Source organism: Carassius auratus, chromosome 21 (genome assembly GCF_003368295.1).
Source record: "Carassius auratus strain Wakin chromosome 21, ASM336829v1, whole genome shotgun sequence".
Classification (NCBI taxonomy): domain Eukaryota; kingdom Metazoa; phylum Chordata; class Actinopteri; order Cypriniformes; family Cyprinidae; genus Carassius; species Carassius auratus.
Window position 1 is genome coordinate 16847762 of NC_039263.1, and position 19747 is coordinate 16867508.

The following is a 19747-nucleotide window of genomic DNA, read 5'->3' on the forward strand; positions in this document are numbered from 1 at the left end:
CAATCTTATGATGTCAGACTCTAAAAATGTGGAGAACAAATTCCTTTATGACAGATTTAAATTTCCTGTTATTCTCACAATACACAATAAATCTGTCCACAACATTTCAAAACATGTATATTTTTCCCCCAAAATGTAGACATAAGCATGTAATTATTCAGGTTGAGGTTCCAAAAAAACAAAATCCTATTCATCTCTGCCAAAGAAACAAAGCATTCAAACTTCTTTGAACTAGTATAACATATTTAATTGCCTTTCCTATGACTTCCAAGCAAAATGACAGAAAATTGCTAAACGAGAAAGTCAGAAAGGCAAAGCTTATTTTGTAGAATTTCGAGTGTTTAAGTCATTGTTGGTTAAAATGCGTGTCATGCATGATTTTAAAACCAGAAGACTTGCATACACAAATCGAGCATTCACTTCTGAACATCTGTGTGCTTGTTGCGATAAATAAGAGAAAATGAAGGCTGATGTAAATGCAATGAAAGGTAATGCTGATGGGGTGAATGAAGGACTAAATTTGTTTGTTGAGTGGGGTTTAGATTGTCATTTCCACAGCTAAATAAACACTATAATGAATGGATGCAAAAAAGCATAACTCAAATCTCTCTTTCAGCTGGAGTGTAAACACACACACACATGCAAATTCATTTTAATGCACTTCTCAAGTGTTCTGCAGAAAATTCTCTTAAAACACTGCTGAAGTCACAATTAGAGCAGTCAACATCTGATTCAAATAAGAATGAGAGCAATATCAGTTCCAGTACTCACGCAGACTTTCCCTCGCTATCAAGCTTGGTGGGACAGGCTCCTTTCTTCGACAGAAGGGAGGTGACTTTATCTGCTTCTCCATGCTCTACTGCACTCAGGAGACGCTCATCATTCTTGTTCCATTCATTGGCCTAAAGAATAAAAAGTGGGTGATTTAAAAAAAAAAACACAGATCTCACAAAAAAAAACAAAGGCCAAATCTAGTGTCGTTATTGGATGAGAGGTGTGCTACAAATAATGTTTCGTAACATTCTGTTCAGAAAACAGCATGGACTAATTATCTTTCTTGGGATTTAAGATTTAGTATTGGCTCCTCAAAAGGATTGATTTAAATTGAGAAATATATACGGTCAATGAGACACAAAAGAAAAAATTCACCGGTGGCCTCAGACTTTTTCATGTCTAGCCTAAATGATCAGGACTTAAACATTAGCAGAAAAAATTGACTTACAATAACAAACAAAAATGTGTGTTTAAAGTGTTCCCATAAACTGATTTCTTTAGCCCAGAAACAAGGGCTATGGGAGCTGTTAAAACACCATTTAATTGTCCTCTTTAACAGATGGAGCAAATCCAGTCTTAGGCAGTTAAAAATTGTCTGTGAACTGGAAATAAACTTTAGTACTGTTTTAAAAGAGCCAATATTTCAAATTTATGATTGTCATCAGCTATTAGCTAACAACAGTTTTTCCTCTCTTCAACAGACCCTAATGGAAAATCACCCAGCTTTCCCCATTTGTCTTCACCCATGACCTTTGAAAAATGTATACATATGAGTCAAACTAAAAGAACATGAGTTACTAGCCTTTGAACAAATGAGAGAGCATGTTGATAGAGCTTTTACACACTCAAGGAGAGAAAGACGAAAGAGTTGAGTTCAATCAAAGAAGCCGCTCTTAGCATGACTAAAAGGCGAATAAAAGATTTGCCTCCTCCCAACTTCCAGCATGGAAGAATGATGCAATGACACCAAAAGCCACTGGATCAGTCTTTGCATCTCAAGCTATCTGATTCAAATAAGGGCTGGCAATACATTAAATTTAACAAGAAATATACATTAGGGGTGTAAGCAAATATCGATACATGTATCGCATCGTGATATTTTGTTTGGGGATACTGTATCGATTCTCAAAAATGGAATATCGATATTAAATAAATAAATCATACAGGATTCATGGCAGTTGTTCTGTTTTGAGTTTACAAAACTACTAAATATTGTAGAAACTTAATTTTCTGTAAGTTTGCTTCGCTTCGATTTGTATTATAAAAAGTGCTTGAATTGTGTTCTTAATGACAGCTTTCCTAGAAAAATATTCTATTCCTAGAATAAGAAATAACCCAATATATCACCTTGGTGACAGTACCGCAATGTATTGTGATAAATATCGTATCTTAATTATTTACAGGAAGCGTCTGTAAAAGTCTGTACACATTACAACCTGCTTGAGCTGTGAGTTAATAACCTATACCAGTCACAATTGCGCATAACAGCCCTTTGTAAATGGGAAGACTGATTGCTAGTGACACTTGTGGATCCATACAAACAAACAATTTCCATCAAAGCAGTGAGGTAAAAAGGAAAGCAATCATGTGGAACAACGGATGAAGTCACCTGAATTTCACCTATAATTTACGGGCATCTCAAAGGAATGAAATGCTTGTGACATGAATCATTTTATTTCCTTCCAGTTCTTGAAACCTCTCAGGAACCACAGGAACGGATGAAACCGTTTCCTAACAAGGGCTTATTCACAGCTGAGATTCAAATGGAGACAAATCTAGTCTTTGTACCTTTGCATAACAGTGAAACTATGCCCAGTGTTGAACATAGTAAAGCGGAGCAACTGTTTGAAGACCTCCTTTGAAGTTGTCAATGCAGGACATCATTTTGAGAAGTCCACAGACACGAAAACATTGAGGAGTTCTGAACAAGCCAGAATGCAATTGCTCTAAATGTAGTCTAGGCAGTGAGCTGAAAGCAGACCGCAGAGGCCAACACCACTTGTCACTATTTTTGAAATGCAGTGTAACATTACACGAGCCATAGTATACCAAGCACTATTTTTGGGAGCTGTTTGACTTTGGCCTACTATCTGCAATCAGCTGAAGCTATTTAAAGTCAACTCATGAAACAAATGAAGACCATTTGTAAAAGAAAAAGATGGCATTTATAAAGAAACAAAGTCTGAATTAGGCTCCTAGCATTCTCTGGTGCAGTGTACTTCAGAACACACTAAGACCACATTTCAAAACAGACATGCTGAAAAATCAATATGGGTCTATAATATTCCCTCAGATGTAGGAGAAAAATGACGATCATAAGAACATTTTGTTCTGAGGGACGTGTTCATTTTGTTTTTATTTTCTTTTTTGTTCATTTTTTCCTTTTTCTAAGAGCAGTTACAGCAAAACGGGAACCAAAATTGCAGTTAAAAATAAAATAAACAACAACAGCAAATAATCATTTTTTGGGTAATGATAATAAAATAGGCATCTTTACTACTGATATATATATATATATTAGGGGTGTAACGATACGCGTATTCGTATTGAACCGTTCGGTACGAGGCTTTCGGTTCGGTACGCGGTACGCATTATGTACCGAACGGTTCGTTGGACTAATTAATTATATTTGCAAAATAAATAAAAAATTGTGAAATATAATGATATGCGTTCAACAAGGTAGCTCAATAACCCAAACGACGTAACAGGCAACGCCCCTGACACCCCCGAAGAAGAAAAAAACACCAACTTATATGTTTATGTTAGGCTACTCAGTCAGGCGCTCGCTCACTCAGTACGCGCGGAAATAGTTGCTCGTTGCAAAATAGCCAATGCGTTTAACAGACCAGAAATAGAAGATCCTCCAATAACCAACAGGTCTGGTGTTTGGGTGCACTTTACCAATCGATCGGGGCATCCGAGCAAGCACGGAAATCAAAATGGACTAGTACTGTACTGTATCGGAATTTCCTGAGCAGTACGATACAATTAACAGGCCTGCACGTTATTAGATAGAACAACTGTTATAAATAGAACGTATTCACGGGCAGTTTTGAAAACTCCACCTACTTTGCTCTTGGCATAGTGCAGCCCAAATTGCGTTGTATCTGAAGGGCAACGCTGAGCCCAGGGTCCAGCGCCGCGCGTACTGAGTGAGCGAGCGCGCTCTGTAGAGGAAAACGCAGGTTTTAAGAATATGCTTAATGTAATTGAGCCCCGTTACAATATTCCTTCACGAGCTCATTTCAGCCAGACCGTAATTCCTGCTTTGTGCCAAAAAACAAAAGCCCTATAGAGAACTAATTGAGTAAAAACACACTCAATATAAAGAGTTATAGAGTTCCATATAAAAAGTTACATCTTTGTATTTGTTCATAACTACTACAACAATAATATAAAATTTTCATTTTTTTTTTTATAAGGAGCTGTTTTTGTTTTATACAGTATGCTACTAAGAAAACACCATAGAAGATGGGTAAAGAATAGCTCCATCATTGTTCAATGTAAAAAAAACATACTTTGTTAGTTTTAATAAATATATTTTTTTAAATCAAGGAAATGTATCTGCCAATTTTTTCTTTTTGCTGTATCTAAAACGTACCGAACCGTACCGAACCGAACCGAGACACCAGTGAATCGTATCGAACCGAACCGTGAATTTTGTGAACCGTTACACCCCTAATATATATATATATATAGAGGATACATGAATTTCATGTTTTGGATTAATATCCTTAATCTGAAAAGAAAACAGCTTCTAGAGAGGGAGAGAGGGGGAGAGAGAGAGAGAGAGAGAGAGAGAGAGAGAGAGAGAGAGAGAGAGAATAATGGTGCACAAATAAAAAAATAAATACAAAATATAATGCTTGATCAGGATGCATAGCATGTAGAATAAAAATACAAGCAGGAATGTAAGATTGCATGAAAGGCTTTATACTGGTATTGCGAGGACTGTTCAGAACAAACTGTCAGTCTATTGCCAAAACTGACATGATGAGCTTTTAATTCTCTTCTAATGAAAGAACATGGAAATGGAAAAAGAGCAAACATTAGACTACTAGCTATAAAAAGTTGAGAAAATCTACATAAGCCTCCAAAAGAAATTTTAAACAACTAGCAACAGCCTGGAGATCTCCTTTTTGTCCTGGTGGGCCTTTGCAAAAACAGGAAACACTTAACATTATCTCAAAAAGGCCTGTTGGACTAAATAACCACTGGAGAACAGGGACATATGGCACAAACATAACCTCCACCCATTGCTCAGTGTAAGCATTTAACTTTTATCTGATAAAAGGTCCTCTTCAGCTGTGCAATATTTAGAGCCAGAGGCAAGACAAGTGGTTTAGATCAAACGGTTTTCATGTTGAATTTGCGTTATCTGCTCATAAACATAAGCAGTTAACTAAGTAGGAAAGAACATTGCAATTTTGAGATTTAGACGTTAAGAATCAATGGGCATGAGGCATATTTCTCTAGCACATTGTATAATATCCTTGTCTTTGAGTGCTCATACACTGATATATCTCCTGTCAGTAAAATAAACGGTAGATAATTTTAGTTCCTTGCCAACTGTTAAAAAAAATGTAGGCGTGTTGCCAAGTTGTGACCCAAGTACTTAATGTGTCATGCTGAATATTTTCAGTACACTAGGCCTCAAAGCTAAAATCAAACACAAGACATTTTATTTGGTTTGCAACCAAAAGAAGTGTAACAATGTGCTAAATTGGAAACCGACCGGATGATGAATGGGTTTATACTGCCTGTACCTGTACATAAGGCCAATTAGATCAAATACAAATGTACCACGTCAGGCCATGTGAACCAGCCGTTGGCTTTCAAACTAATGGCTTCTCAAATTCAAAAGGATCAGCCGAGCCCCTTGAGAACAGGCTGGACTATGACCTCTTATCACACGCGTCTCTGTTCAAGCCTGGCACTAGCCGTGTTCTCTGTTTGAACAATTACACTCACACTGCTAACATTTGGACTACTTCTCTTTCTTGGATTCCTGAGATGATAAGCTCAGAGCTGCACGGTGAATACTTGGAAAAGCACATTCCTGTGTGAGAATTTTTAAACCTCAGAATCACTCTTTTATATTATTATTATTATTACATGATGGATAACCACATAACGCAAAAAGCTACAATGTCCACATATGCTTGATGTAATAAGATAAAAAGTTAATATGGCAATTTTTCATTGCTTTCCTCTTTGGCGCCGTTTATAGCACTTGAACTTTTACACTTTTTCCTCACTAACACCCAGATAGCAAAAAAAATCACAACCATTTAGAAAGTTTAGGTCAGTTCAACAGTTTAAGAAATTAGTTTATATATATATATATATATATAGTAATATTATGAAAGATTATTACAGTCAAACCAGAAATTATTCAGACACCTATATAACTTTTGATATGTTTTTTAGCGGTTGATGTTTGGCATTTATCAAATATCGGCAGCAGATAAGTTTTTCTGCTTGGCCGATGTGTTTGAGATGGGACTTTTATTTTGACGGCGTGGAGAAAGGCAGCACCTGAGTGCACACAGTACTCGCACTCTCTCTCGTTTACTGTTGTTGTTAAAAGTTCTGTCTAATACAAATAGAAGTCTGTCTAATAATCAGATAGAATGGTTAAACAAAGGAATTAATGTATACAAAAAGTATTATAATGATTGCTTTTATATTATTAGTAATAGACAAACATTATAATACTTTCTCGTTTGCCATCAGCATTAATGAAAATACGCATTTATTTCATTTAAAAAAATCTTTAATGAATATTTAATTTCACAAACCTTGCGAGCTGTGAGATCTTGTGAAACTGGCATTTCTATCCGGCATGATCACCTGTTCTCTGTGTGACGGTCGGCCCGTGTTTATTGAATGCTTTAAACGTGATTTCAAATTATGCTTTGCTTTATGCATTTGCCCACTGTCATATTTATGTCATTTTCACTGTGTGCTATATGTAAAATGAGTGTTACCTTGGCATTATTTAAAAAATATGATTCCCAACGCACGGGGAAGTCGTGGCCTAATGGTTAAAGGGTTGGACTCCCAATCGAAGGGTTGTGAGTTCTAGTCTCGGGCCGGACGGAATTGTGGGTGGGGGTAGTGCATGAATAGCTCTCTCTCCACCTTCAATACCACGACTTAGGTGCCCTTGAGCAAGGCATTGAACCCCCAACTGCTCCGGGTGTGTGCGTGTGTGTGTGTGTTCACTGCTCTGTGTGTGCGCATTTCGGATGGGTTAAATGCAGAGCACAAATTCTGAGTATGGGTCACCATACTTGGCTGAATGTCACTTCACTTATCACTTCACTTATAACTCACTTACTCACTTATCACACAAACTTCCCAGAATACTGAATACCCTGCTGGTTAATGGGGGGCGGGTATTCTTTTCAAAAAGACCATTAAAGTTGCTTGCTGTGAAATCTGAAAGATGATGTGAATTAAATATGACGGCTTTAACATTTGTCCATTCAGCCAGTCTTACGAGTTCAGGAGGGTGAAAGTACACTAAAGACATAATCTCCCCTCTCAATCTCATTATTAGACTTTCAGCCATGTGGCACATTGATAAAACCCCGGTGAACAGGGAAGAGCTTGAGGGGTTGAAAAGGAAGGCTCTGGATATCCATTCAGGGCTTTACCATTAGCATGGTCTAAATGCAAATCTTTGCAGTGCTTCACTGTACAAAAGACATCCCTATAGGACTGCTGAGATGTATAAGAGAGAAAATCCGTGGTTCAGATTCATGCAAATGGTCTGTGCAGATAAACAACAGCTGTTAAAGTCACTCTGTTATTCCCTAAAGCTTGTTTTCACACATATTGAGATGTTCTCAAAACCCGTTTTTTGAACCGTCCCCTAACCCCCAACTCACTAAAAGCATACTCTACTCATATAACCAACCGCCTCTTCCATAAAGAGCACAATCTCTTTTTGTGGGAAACTTTTATTACATGGTGTACAAATGCCTCCTTTTGTTTAACAAAGTTCAGAAGTGGACGTACCATGGAAGTTCAGAGATTTTAATAATAACTGCATCTATCTTGCCAGAAACTGTTATAGAAGGGGTTCATCTGTGGATTTACCTCTAAATAAATCCCAGAGATGTTGTCTAGGTCCAAACTTGAGCAGACCTAAATAATATGAGGGGCAAGTATCTGTAGCTCTGGGAAATAATTCTGAAGTTATGACTTCCAGTACTTTCTAATGCCAACCATATGAACCTTTTGCAAAAAACAATGCATCTTTTCTTCTAAACTACATCTGCAGCTGCTTAAACAATTGCACAATGTGGGGTAGTTTACATTGGTCTGGATAGATATGAGGATTAAAAAGACAAAAACCACATGACTTGTTTGAGGTTCTGCAAACGAGACTTAAAATAGACCTTCTGTACATAACCTTGCGCATTCATTATCACATTCCACCAAACTCATCCACTGAAGGAATGTGGTTTTTAATCCCTTGAAAAAGAATTCCATCCCATGCCAAATCTCTTGGAGGAACTCTAGAGATAATTTGCCTCTGAAAAGAGATCAAACAAAGGGTTGGAAGATGTTGTAGAAAGTAAACTTTAGAGGGCATGATGACTGAAAGTTCAGAAAGTCTGCATTGGTAGTGGTTAGAGATCAGTAAGGTTTGTCTGCAAAAAGTAGTGAATAGATTAGATTTTTTCAAGGACTGCCAATCGATAAAAAAGTCAAAATATCCTGAATTCATTATAAAGTGTCATTAATTTTAAACCTTAAAGCTGCAAAATGCATCTATTCAGCCACGCAGTCACCGGCATGACAAGATGTGCAAAGGACACACACACACAAACACAAAAAATGATTTCTCACTTGAATTAACCCTCTGAAGTCGATTAACGCATATACGCATTATGAGGCATTTTCTCCTGATAACCCCGAAAAGAACTTAAATTACTTTCGGTTTTGATCGAACAGATAAGAGCAATACATCAATCGAACCTGTAAAGGTTCTACTTTTTTTGTATACAGACATAACAACAACAAAACTTTGTGTAACAAAAAAGGTGTGCTGTCTGCAGCCTTTGTCTGCGCTGATCTTCATTTAAAAAACGCGCCATTAAAATGAACTGTAACTCAGTGAATACTCAACGAAGAGACATGAGAGAGATATCTATAGAAACAAATAATAATACAGCTACTATAGCTTTGTTCTGGTTGGCCGGTTGGTCACAGATTTCCACAAATTCAATAACATTTAGGCATCGTTTCTTTTTCCTAAATCTTCACAGTCTAACCCCCCTAATTTTGCAGGTTTATTTTATTTCTTTCACTTTTAACCCTCTTAGTTTGAGATAGTTTTGAGTAGCAATTGGGTGGGTTTTGTTGTGAAAACCTGGCAACCCTTTCTGTCAAGCAAGTAATATTACTATTGCTAACTCATTGAAAAATACACTGGCATCCTCTGAATTAAAGAGAAAATAATCACTTCACCCAATGTTTAAGTGAATAAAAAAGCCTTGGCAGCCTTACGTACTGGAGTTCCACAACTATTGACTTTGTTCTCACCAGACTTGTGTGTGTGTAGGTGATGTAAAAGAGCAAAGCAGGCTTTTGGACCAAAGCACTGTGAGGCAAGGGAAGGGGAGACTCAAAATGTTTTTTAACCTGCCCATCCCCCTGGGATTTCTGCCTATGTGGTGAAGGTAGCATAATTACAATGGTTACAATTTCTCCCACCATAATTTAATTTGAATTGTACGTCTTTTTATCTCCTTGACATTGATTCCCTAATAAAGCAACCATCCTAGTAATGCCACTAGAATCAGGCCTGGCAAAAACATGAAGGAGGTACCTCTAGGAAGACTCTTCCCTACATAATTTGTTCAGTCATCCCATTTAATTGCATAAACATTTTAATTGGATTTTTATAATTAATGTGATTGGTAATACATTTCATTAAATTAACAGCCCTACTATTTCCACCAAGTAACACCCACAGTCTTCTGTATTAAGATAACGTCCAAAAAAAAGGAAAGGGCATAGCTGAAATAAATTGCATTGTTGCAAGCAATCAACACTCTAAGACTTATCTGGGATGAGCCTCCTAAAGCAATGATACTAACAGTTAGTAGTCCAGAGCCAGACACGTTTGATTCATCCTGATGGCTAATTTCTCAACCTGGAAAGCCTGTCATTACTTCACCACCGACAACTGTTACTGAGATGAGTCATGATTAAACCAATTTGAAAGCTCACCGAATGTCTTAAGTCACGAAGGAGATACAGACGGACCATCTTATACTATCAGGGCTGCAATATATCAAAGCCACAATTACATGAAGGGAAAACAAGGCAAATGAAAACTAGAGTCTGGGATAGCTGTTTTAGGCCAGAGGATGTAATATGCAGACCAGAAGGGACGTGAACGGAAAAGCCTGTGGTTAAGGGGAGGGGGGTGTTGGGGCTAGATTTGCTAATCTCTAGGAGCCAGGCAGCTGGGTCTGTCCTAATACAGAAACCATCTTCTTAGTGCGGATACCTGCTGTGCCCATTCTCATCCGCTTTACCACCAGATTCACTCTGATTGGTCGACTGGGGGTTTATCTGATTGGTCCTGAGAGCTGTAAACATTTGATTGGTCAATTGAAAGCAGATCTGAAAACAGAAAAGGTATGGGGGTCAGTTGTTTGCCTACCCAATGACCAGACATGTCAAAATAAAGCTCACTTTTACTGAGGTTATTTTTAGTTATCATTTCGATGTTTGGCTGGCATGACCAAATATATGAAATTAATACACACCTGGCAATGTCAATAGAAGGTGCTATTTATAAGTCAACCTACTTTTGGCCACGGGACCATTACACGGGCAGCCTAGACCGTGATCCACTCCCTTTAAGGTTTGAATTAAGAAGCGACCGACAGTGCATATGAAAGGTGTCAGAGGATAGAAAGGAATTAGCGTCTGGACAGTCTGCTACGGCCGAGCAAATACAGTTAAACGCTGAGGGGGGAGGGATGCTACATGTTTTCACTACAAATACTTTAACAGGTCCTGTGAAATAGCATAGACTCTGATTCAACCCACAAAATAAATATTGCACAGGAGACGTTCGTCTCTGCCATTTGAGGTTATACAATGTAATGAAGGGTTGTGTGTTTTACCCTCACATGGCAGAGACCCCGTTTCTAAATCCCCTGGCAGCCATATCTAACTGATGAGGTAATTCCACAAAGCACAGCAAGCCTTATCACTAGCCAGACTACCCTGCCTCCCTCCTCAAACTCTTTAACTCGACACTGGGCACTGCAGATTCTTCCCAGAATGGACGCACTGACCTGAGGTGAAAGCGAAATTCCATTAACAACATTATGATGCTATTAATCCACGTTTTTTGTTGACTAAACTTTTATGTGAAGAGTAAAAAATGAGTCCTTATCTCCTTTGGACAGCTCAGGATAGATTCACTGAGGGTTTCATCATGTTGAAGGTTGCAGTTAATGTGGAAAAGGGCTGGGGTAAGGACACTAATTAAGAACTGTGGACATGACTACATTCCAGATGAGATAAATCCAGTCTGCTGGGAGTCTTGTCATTACTTCTTTACAGGACAAGGCTTGGAAGAGAAAAATAAATTAACATCTATTTGGTTTCATAACACATTTAGCTTTACATTAACATCTAGACCTGATCATTAGATGCAAGACCACACCTGAAGCAGGTTAAATGCTGCATCAACAATTAAGAATAAAACCGTCCTTTGAAAACAAAATAATGTGATGGTAACAATACAGTTTTCTTGACTATCAAATATTTAGCATGAACCGAAAACGCTATACAAACACAAAATGACAATTTTCATCACTGGTCGAGCTATCTGTTTAAGACTTTGGTAATTTCATTGTTCCGTTTAGGTTCAGAGCTGTTCGTTTTTGAACAACCTGATTTCTTATGCTTCCTCAACCTCATACAAATTACTATTACTTTTCATGAGACTGGGTTGGAAAATCATGCTTGAAAGTTCATCTGATCTAAAGCATAAATGACACGGCTCTGCTAAATAAGGATCTTCTAGGCCATTTCCCTTTTATTCATTTCATTCAACTTCCTCTGAAAAACAAGAAGTACAAATCAGGACAACTAGAAACATCAGTGTTCTAGTAAATATATAAAAGCCCATATAACATCAATGGATAGCAAATTACAAGTGAAATGCTCAAAACATTTTCTAGCATACTGCAAAAACTGGTTTTAAGCACTAAACAGTGCTTTCAGACAACAATGTGCAATTAGATGTTATCCAACAATTCATGATACAATATTTCCATTGCATCATCTAAATTAGGGTTACAACTAAATGAGACCAAATAAGAAAATGAGGTACCCTATTAATTACATTACATAATATCAACTGTTAATTTATTAAAAAGCTTAAGACACAAGCCGGTAAATAAAGAGACTGGACTATAACATCAACAGCCTGCAAAACATCAGTTAACATCTAGTCTCTTACATGGTAAAAGAATCCCAAGAAGGAGTGGAGGTTTTCCAAATGTTTCCTCAATGACTTAAGCAGACCCTGTGTGACTCTACGGGCTGATAAAAGACAGCTCTCGTCATGTCAACATAGCAAAATGTGTCTGCTACTGATTTGTGTACACAAAAGGTCTATTCTTTCAAGTGAATGACAAATAAAAAAAGTCAAATAGAGCCGCTGTCCTACTGAGATCCCATAAAACTGGTCTACACCAAGCTGTTTTTAATGTCTTGTAACTTACACATAAAGACTGAAACTTAATGCCATCCTGAGTAAGAGGCTAGATAAAGCTTTTTATGTTTCTCTCAAACATGCCACAAATGCCAACAAATTTAATAATAGCGCACTCTTTCTTTCTTATGCAATATGTTACGGGTAAATCAGGACTGTTCAAATGGGACTTCAAACACTGGTTGAGTAACATCACATATATTACAAGACCCTGGCCATCAGCTGCTATTATAAAAGTATTTATCCTGGCAGTTCTAATCTCCTGTTTTGCTCAAGAATGAAAGCCTGGCCTTACACGAAAATTCCTGTATGGTTCTGGACTGACACACAAAACCCAAAATAGAACCAGGAGGATATTTTGTTTCTCGTGTTCTTGATTTACCTCTTTTTCTAGAAAACACCCTGTATGGCAAAAAACTGAAACAAGAGTTTCGATTGGTGAGTGTACAGGATTCAAAGCAGAAGTGATGATAAAATACAACTGAAAGTAAAATACAATCCATATGAAATGGACGGCGAATTCATCAGACCGGAAATGCAATACCGTGTGAAATTACTTCACTACATAGCAAAGTTCAAGTATGGTGATCTCTGAAATGCATATTCATATCACCTGATTGCTTGAGACCAACACCTCACAAAGTGACTTCTTGGTACAAAAATTTTAAACCTGGAGGAATTGCTAATTTTAGCAGTGTCACATTCTGTTTTATACGACACAACTTTAAAGATTACAAAAATCACATAAAAAGAGAAGGGGCTTGGTTTGTGGCGACAATGGAAACAGGAGCTGGTGATTTTTGCATTGCATGATATTTGTATGTGTACTTGACTATCTATTCTTGTGACTGATTGTAATCACTTAAATAGAAAACAATTATGACTAGTGAGTAGGGCTGCATAATTCATCAAAATTAAATCGCAAAGGCAATAAATGGGGATTAGACAGAAGCTGTGATTGTCATGCTGTCTTTCAGTGAAGCACAGTTCTATGATCAACAGTAAATCTCCATCCAAAGGCCAGTGGGCGCTTTTGTGCTGAAAATCCAAATGTGCCCCGTAGAAGACATCGCTGCAGCAGAATAAACAGAACATTTGACTGCTTTCACTGATTCAACCTGACTAATAAACATATGACTATGGCAATATATGGTTTATTGGAGTTCTTCTTCTTATAGTTTTCATTATAATAGAGTATATCTATAATGAAAGTTTCATAGATGGAGCTAAGATTAGAAAATTATACAAATGAATATATGAACGAATGAATCATATAGGGTTGCGATCACGATCGGCCGATCGTTATGCGCATCTCGTCAGTAAAGCCGGTTCTCTAATCAGCAGTTAATTCCATCAGGTGCGTGATTTCACATAGATCAGCTGTTACTACATAGAGCCATTGTTAACTGAGAAGATGCGCAAATCCACGTTCATTTTCAGCGTTTATTGGCGCATCTTCTCAGTTAACAAAGGCTCTGTGTAGTATATTGAGCCTGTGTGCAGTTTTTGACTGGCAAAGATTTACTTAATTTGCATGCCCTATTAATCAGTAAAAAATAAGCTTATATGCATTATAGACATTTAAACTCAAAATGGGCCTACTTTTCGCTTGCTTCATTTGGCTTGCTCATCTAAATATGTCTGTAGGTGTGTAGTTGTGTGTGTCAATGCGCCCAGTGAGTTCACACACACCGCACATCGTTTTCTCCTTCTTTCCAAAGCGCTCGGGCAGTTGTGCTCCTAAAGGGCGTCTGTCATTGCTTAGCATCCATCAGCTGCGATCTCCATTACAACAAGGAAATTGAATTAACAGACAAAAAAAAATTTTTTTTTAAAGACGTGATGTGACCGGCCCCTTCATAGGTCAAAATGTTTACTTTTGGTTAAGGTTAAACGGTCAATATGAGCATCCCTAACTGACATATAAACATAATATAACATACAAAATTAATTTATTTTAAGCCACACAAAGTCAACATGTTGAAATGTTTTGCTCTGAATCTGCCATAAAATAAAATAAAAGTGTATTGATCTCTGAAAAGGTGTACCTGCGTTATTATGCCATTATCATTATATTAGTTGAAACTGGTCTTAGAACGACAATATTATAGTTTATCGCGATAATTACTTGAACAATTTATCGTCCAGCAAAATTTGTTATCATGACAGCCCTAATCATTTATCAATCTGTTATCATTTTGACTTAATCCTTTTATTTAAAAGATGGAATGTGAGGTTTACCTTTAATAAAACCTTTCAACATTTTATTTAAACATTTAGTACATTATTAAATAAACCGTTGTTAGTCATGTTGTCATTTAAAATCCGGACAGCATCGACAATGTTATTGTATTAGTGTTCATGCAAACCATAAGTTTAATATAAAAATTTCAAAGTTTTGTTCCTAGGCAACCAACACTGTTGTGCAAGTAAACACCCACCCACCTTTTAGTAAAGATAAAAACAGTTAAGCATGTCTTCTACACCATACAAGGGAAAAAATTATATTATGAGCTGTGAATGTGGCTATGGCAGGCTTGCTCTTAACAACATTCCGTGTGAATGTTCAAAATGCCAATGTGACCATGTGCTGGCAGAAAGTATCTTAAAACTCAGCTTAGTTCTGTGGTTTGATGATCACATAGAATTTCACAGTAATCTCTATCCGCTGACTCAGCCCAAAAGGCAATGATTTGGCAAGCCAAAACATGCAATTATAAGCAATAATGTTTCGTTCAAGTACATTCCTATACTTCAGCCTGAGACTGATGAAGTTCTATTATAGGCTTAGAAATGATTGCTGAATCACATCTGGTGGCAGGAAGCTCCACTGAGGCTTGTTTTATTTATTTTTTGTCATTCATTCTTTGGGAGTGCATATATTCTCAGCCTTAAAATTATACTCCCAGTTATGACTCAGTCATCATCATAAAGCTGCAGACATGTCTGATTCTGAGTCATTCACCCAAGTCTAGAACATTCATACAAACGGACTATGAAACTACAACTAAAATTCCAAATGAACGAAAATGTGAATTAAAAATGTGATACATTATTAAGTTGTTCAATTACTGTCTAACTTCATAGAGGGACAGTTTATACAAGTCTTAATTTAAGTGTATTAGACCTATACAACACCATTTAGTTTGCAGAAAGACAGCTAAAAGCAATACTTACATCACTTTTCCTAAACTTTGCCTTCAGGCTCTTCATATTAGTCCATTCAGATTTCAACAGATCCCAGGACACCTGAATAAAATCAAACTTTAGTTAGTCATACACACATACTCCAAAGCAAACTGTCGCTTAATGCGGCGGAAACTAAGGATCAGGTCAGCACTGTTATTAATGGCAAAACTAGGACCAAGCTCTTGGAGGCAAAGCACAGAGGTGGATCAAGTTACAGTGGCCCCAGTGGCAGGAGTACTGAATCTAATGTGTGGTCACTGTGCAAAGTTTACAATGTCAGAGCATTTTGTGCAACTTCAAAGTTGTAAAAAAAAAACACATGTCAAGAGTCCAGACACTCTGTGAGCTCCATAAATACACATAAACCGGGGTCACTGATATTCTTGGATTTTCCTGAGGAGTCTCCACGGGAAAGTCAAAAGTTTGGATGGAGTGTTCAGAAAGACTCCAACAAGATAAGAAAAGCAAACAGGACTTACCGCGCGCTTCACTGAGGAACAATGGCAACATTGTGTTCAACTATAGCTGACAGGAATGATGATTGTAAACAACATTGGCACGTAAATGTAACATTGAAGCGAAATTACAGCTATTTTGTTCGGCAGCGTGAAGCCTGAAACGCTCGCTTCTAAAGTTCAGCGGAGTTCTAATGGAAATAGTTTGACATTGGAAGGAAAAATATACGGGAAAAGAGTGTTTAGATTTCTGCACTTACCCACTTTGCAAAAGTTAAGCCGCGCACACAGACCTCAGGGGTTTGTCGCTAACACACTTTTCCGAATGGTGTTAAGTGCTTCATATACCATTTAGTTCTATTTGGACTCGTAGATATTAAAAGAGAAAATGCGGACGGCGGGCAAAAGGGGAGAAACCAGGAGCAAAGTTATTCACCGACAACAATCCATTCAAGTAGCGCTCGCGCTGCCTCTGATTGTTCCCCGGGCAGATCGAGTGACGTCACCATCCATGTGTCCTCGTGACCGAGCTTGACTGTATATACACATTTAACGTTACAGTGCACGAAACATTTTTTTTATTCCCCTTACAGCATTTTACTATGTTAAGCAATAATGTTAACCTTATATCTGCATTAGTCGTTAGGAACTTTAATACCTGTAGGATTATTTTAAAAGAAAAGTTTTTTTTTTCCTTTAAAATAATCCTAAATGTTAAAAAGTGTGTGTGTGTGTGTGTGTGTGTGTGTGTGTGTCTGAGAATTTTAATCAATAACCAACTGATTTATTTTTCATAAATTGACTGCCAACTAATTCCACTGAAATACTGACAAACGTCATTACATAACACGTCATTAATACGGGTACGGGTTTTAATTTATGAGTTAATTAAAATCTAATGAGTCTACATAATAATATGTGTACTATATATAGGCTTAACTATAACACACACGCGCATATATATATATATATATATATATATATATATATATATATATATATATATATATATATATATATATATATATATATATATATATATATATATATATATATATATATATATATATCGTTTTCTTTTAAAATAGGCTACTCTTTAAAATAAATTTATTTTAATGTATTTTATCGTTGTAATAAACTGTTCACGAGAGTGTTATTCTGTTTGAGGAAAACATTTACTGCTGTCAGTAAATGCTCGGGAGCAGATATCTTTATGGTTATGCATATAGAGCGATATGTAATAGCCTACATTCCACTGGGACCATAAAAGTGTCCTCGGGGTCGGAAGCCAAACGTGTGGATTCGACGCTGACTCACTATCCGGTGCAGCAGTGCTGGGGAAGGGCGCCGCGAGGTGGACGCGTCCTGCGACTTTAAACCCTTATTTGACTACCAATACTAATATATCACATATTCATTCAGAACGTTTATACTCTTGACAATTTAGTACAACACATATGGCATCAACTAGAACTGTGTGGCCCACCGACTCACATTGGAGAAGAAAAACAGCTGCTGACAGAAAGAGTTTTTGCTGTTTCTTTCCAAATAAACCACTAGGGACAAATAAAGGCTTATATTAGAATCACTTGCTGTAACATCAAGCACATTCATGCTTCATTATGTAATTTTGGCTTTCATTGTAAAAAAAAAAAAAAAACCGCTGACAGTACTAATAGACTGACAAGCAGTCCGCCCTGGTAATTTCTTCAGAGCTGTAACACATCTGTGGTTATGCAGCAGCATCAGAGCAAAGAATAACACCAATACCATGCTTGTCTTTTAGGTTGGTGTGGTGGGTCTGTGCCTTGGTGGTCTATTGCCACAAGCAAAAAAATAATCAACACAACAATAAGTTTTAACCACAGGGAAACTTATTTAGGTTACCTATAAAAAAATTGTTATGAGGAGAATATGAAAAGAGCTTAAAAAAAGCAACACAGCTCCAGGCTTCATAAACAAGTTGCCACACTTGCAACACAAGTACTGTTTCTTTTTCTCTTGAAAAAAAATAAATAAAAAATTAAAATTATATATATATATATATATATATATATATATATATATATATATATATATATATATATATATATATATATATATATATTTATGGAAATTAAAAATATTAAATAGCACAGCAGTAAATCGGCATATTAATATGATTTTGTAAAGATCATGTGACACTGAAGACTGGAATAATGGATGATAAAAATTCAGCTGTGACATCACCAAAATAAATTAAATTTCAAAATATATATAATTATTTTGATTTTCTTTAATTGTAATAGTATTTAACAATATTGCTGTTTTACTGTATTACTGATCACATAAATGCAGCCTTTGTGAGCAAAAGAGACTTCTTTCAAAATACAAAAATCTTATCAACCCAGAGACTTTGAACTTCTGAACATATATGAAACATATATATATATATATATATATATATATATATATATCAGAAGCTACAAAAATGTATCATATAATATAATATAATATAAAATAATATAATATAATATAACAAAAAATATAATGAATACATTTTATAATACATTGAAAATGAAAATGTGACATTCAACCTACAAATTATAATATAGAGGGTTCTAAATACATACTTCTTCAAAACAATCATATGCTGCACCATTTCCTGTGTACTTTTCTCCATTGTAGCCTAGCTAGAAAACCAAAGATGACAACATTTCAACTGTCTTGCCTAGAATTATATACCAAATGGACCACACAGTACAGAATAATTAGAGCCTTTTCCGAAGCCATGTGTTTCTGAATATTCATTGAAACAAGAATCTGTAGAGGGCTGTTTATTCTGCTTCCCCCACACTCATCTTCATGGCCAATATTCAGGTTTATCCCCTCATACAGTGGCTAAATAAAGGTTTGGATTGGAGAGAGGCTTAGAGTTGACACGGCCCCTCACCTCACTTCAATAACTGAAGCAGCAGAAAGATTCCACTGAGCTACCAATGTAGCGGAACAGCTATATGTCACAAACCAAGTACAATGAAGCTCAGCTTTTCATCAAAAATTTCCCAGGCTTGAAATATGAAAGATCCCAACAGGGTGGGCTCTTGATTTCCAATGATAGACAATGCATACTGGTCACGCAGTTAGTGGTACTAAATATTTCAGTAATTATGAATATTCATCTTCAGAAAACAGACCCCCCCCCCCCCCATTATAAATAATGTATTGCAGACATACATGCAATCCAGCATTTTAATAGCATGTCAAAATATGCCAGCACTAGGTCTGCATCCCTCCTTCACTGACCAGTTTAAAACTAAATAAAAAATAAATGTGATGAAAGATTTAAAGATTTCAAAACAACTCTGAAAGGCAAATGAGGGAATCAGTAATTACTTTAGACACACTCGGCTTTGGGTTATGTTTGGAGGGTTGTTCCTGTAGGAATTAAAAATGTAAAGAAATAGAAGATGTCTCACCTCAGAAACAAACACATAGTCTCTCAGAGGAATCTTCTCTAAAATGAGTTCAAGTGTATGCTTGCTAATTGAAGTTTTCTGTCCAGGAGGGGGTAGTACTGCCTCTCCAT

At 36.7% G+C, this 19747-nt stretch overlaps 2 protein-coding genes across 3 annotated transcripts in view; one reads left to right on the top strand and one right to left on the bottom strand.

Annotated features, from left to right (window-relative positions):
• LOC113038715 (ankycorbin-like) overlaps window positions 1-16689 on the bottom strand; it is a 46775-nt gene extending 30086 nt beyond the window's left edge. Inside the window, 3 exon segments of the mRNA XM_026196336.1 lie at window positions 772-902; window positions 15713-15784; window positions 16440-16689. Of these exon segments, the coding sequence (XP_026052121.1) occupies window positions 772-902; window positions 15713-15748 (167 nt within the window). The 5' untranslated portion in view covers window positions 15749-15784; window positions 16440-16689.
• The window catches only part of LOC113038752 (mitotic-spindle organizing protein 2), a 1160083-nt gene that overhangs the window by 288448 nt on the left and 851888 nt on the right, over window positions 1-19747 (top strand). The window lies entirely within an intron of this gene.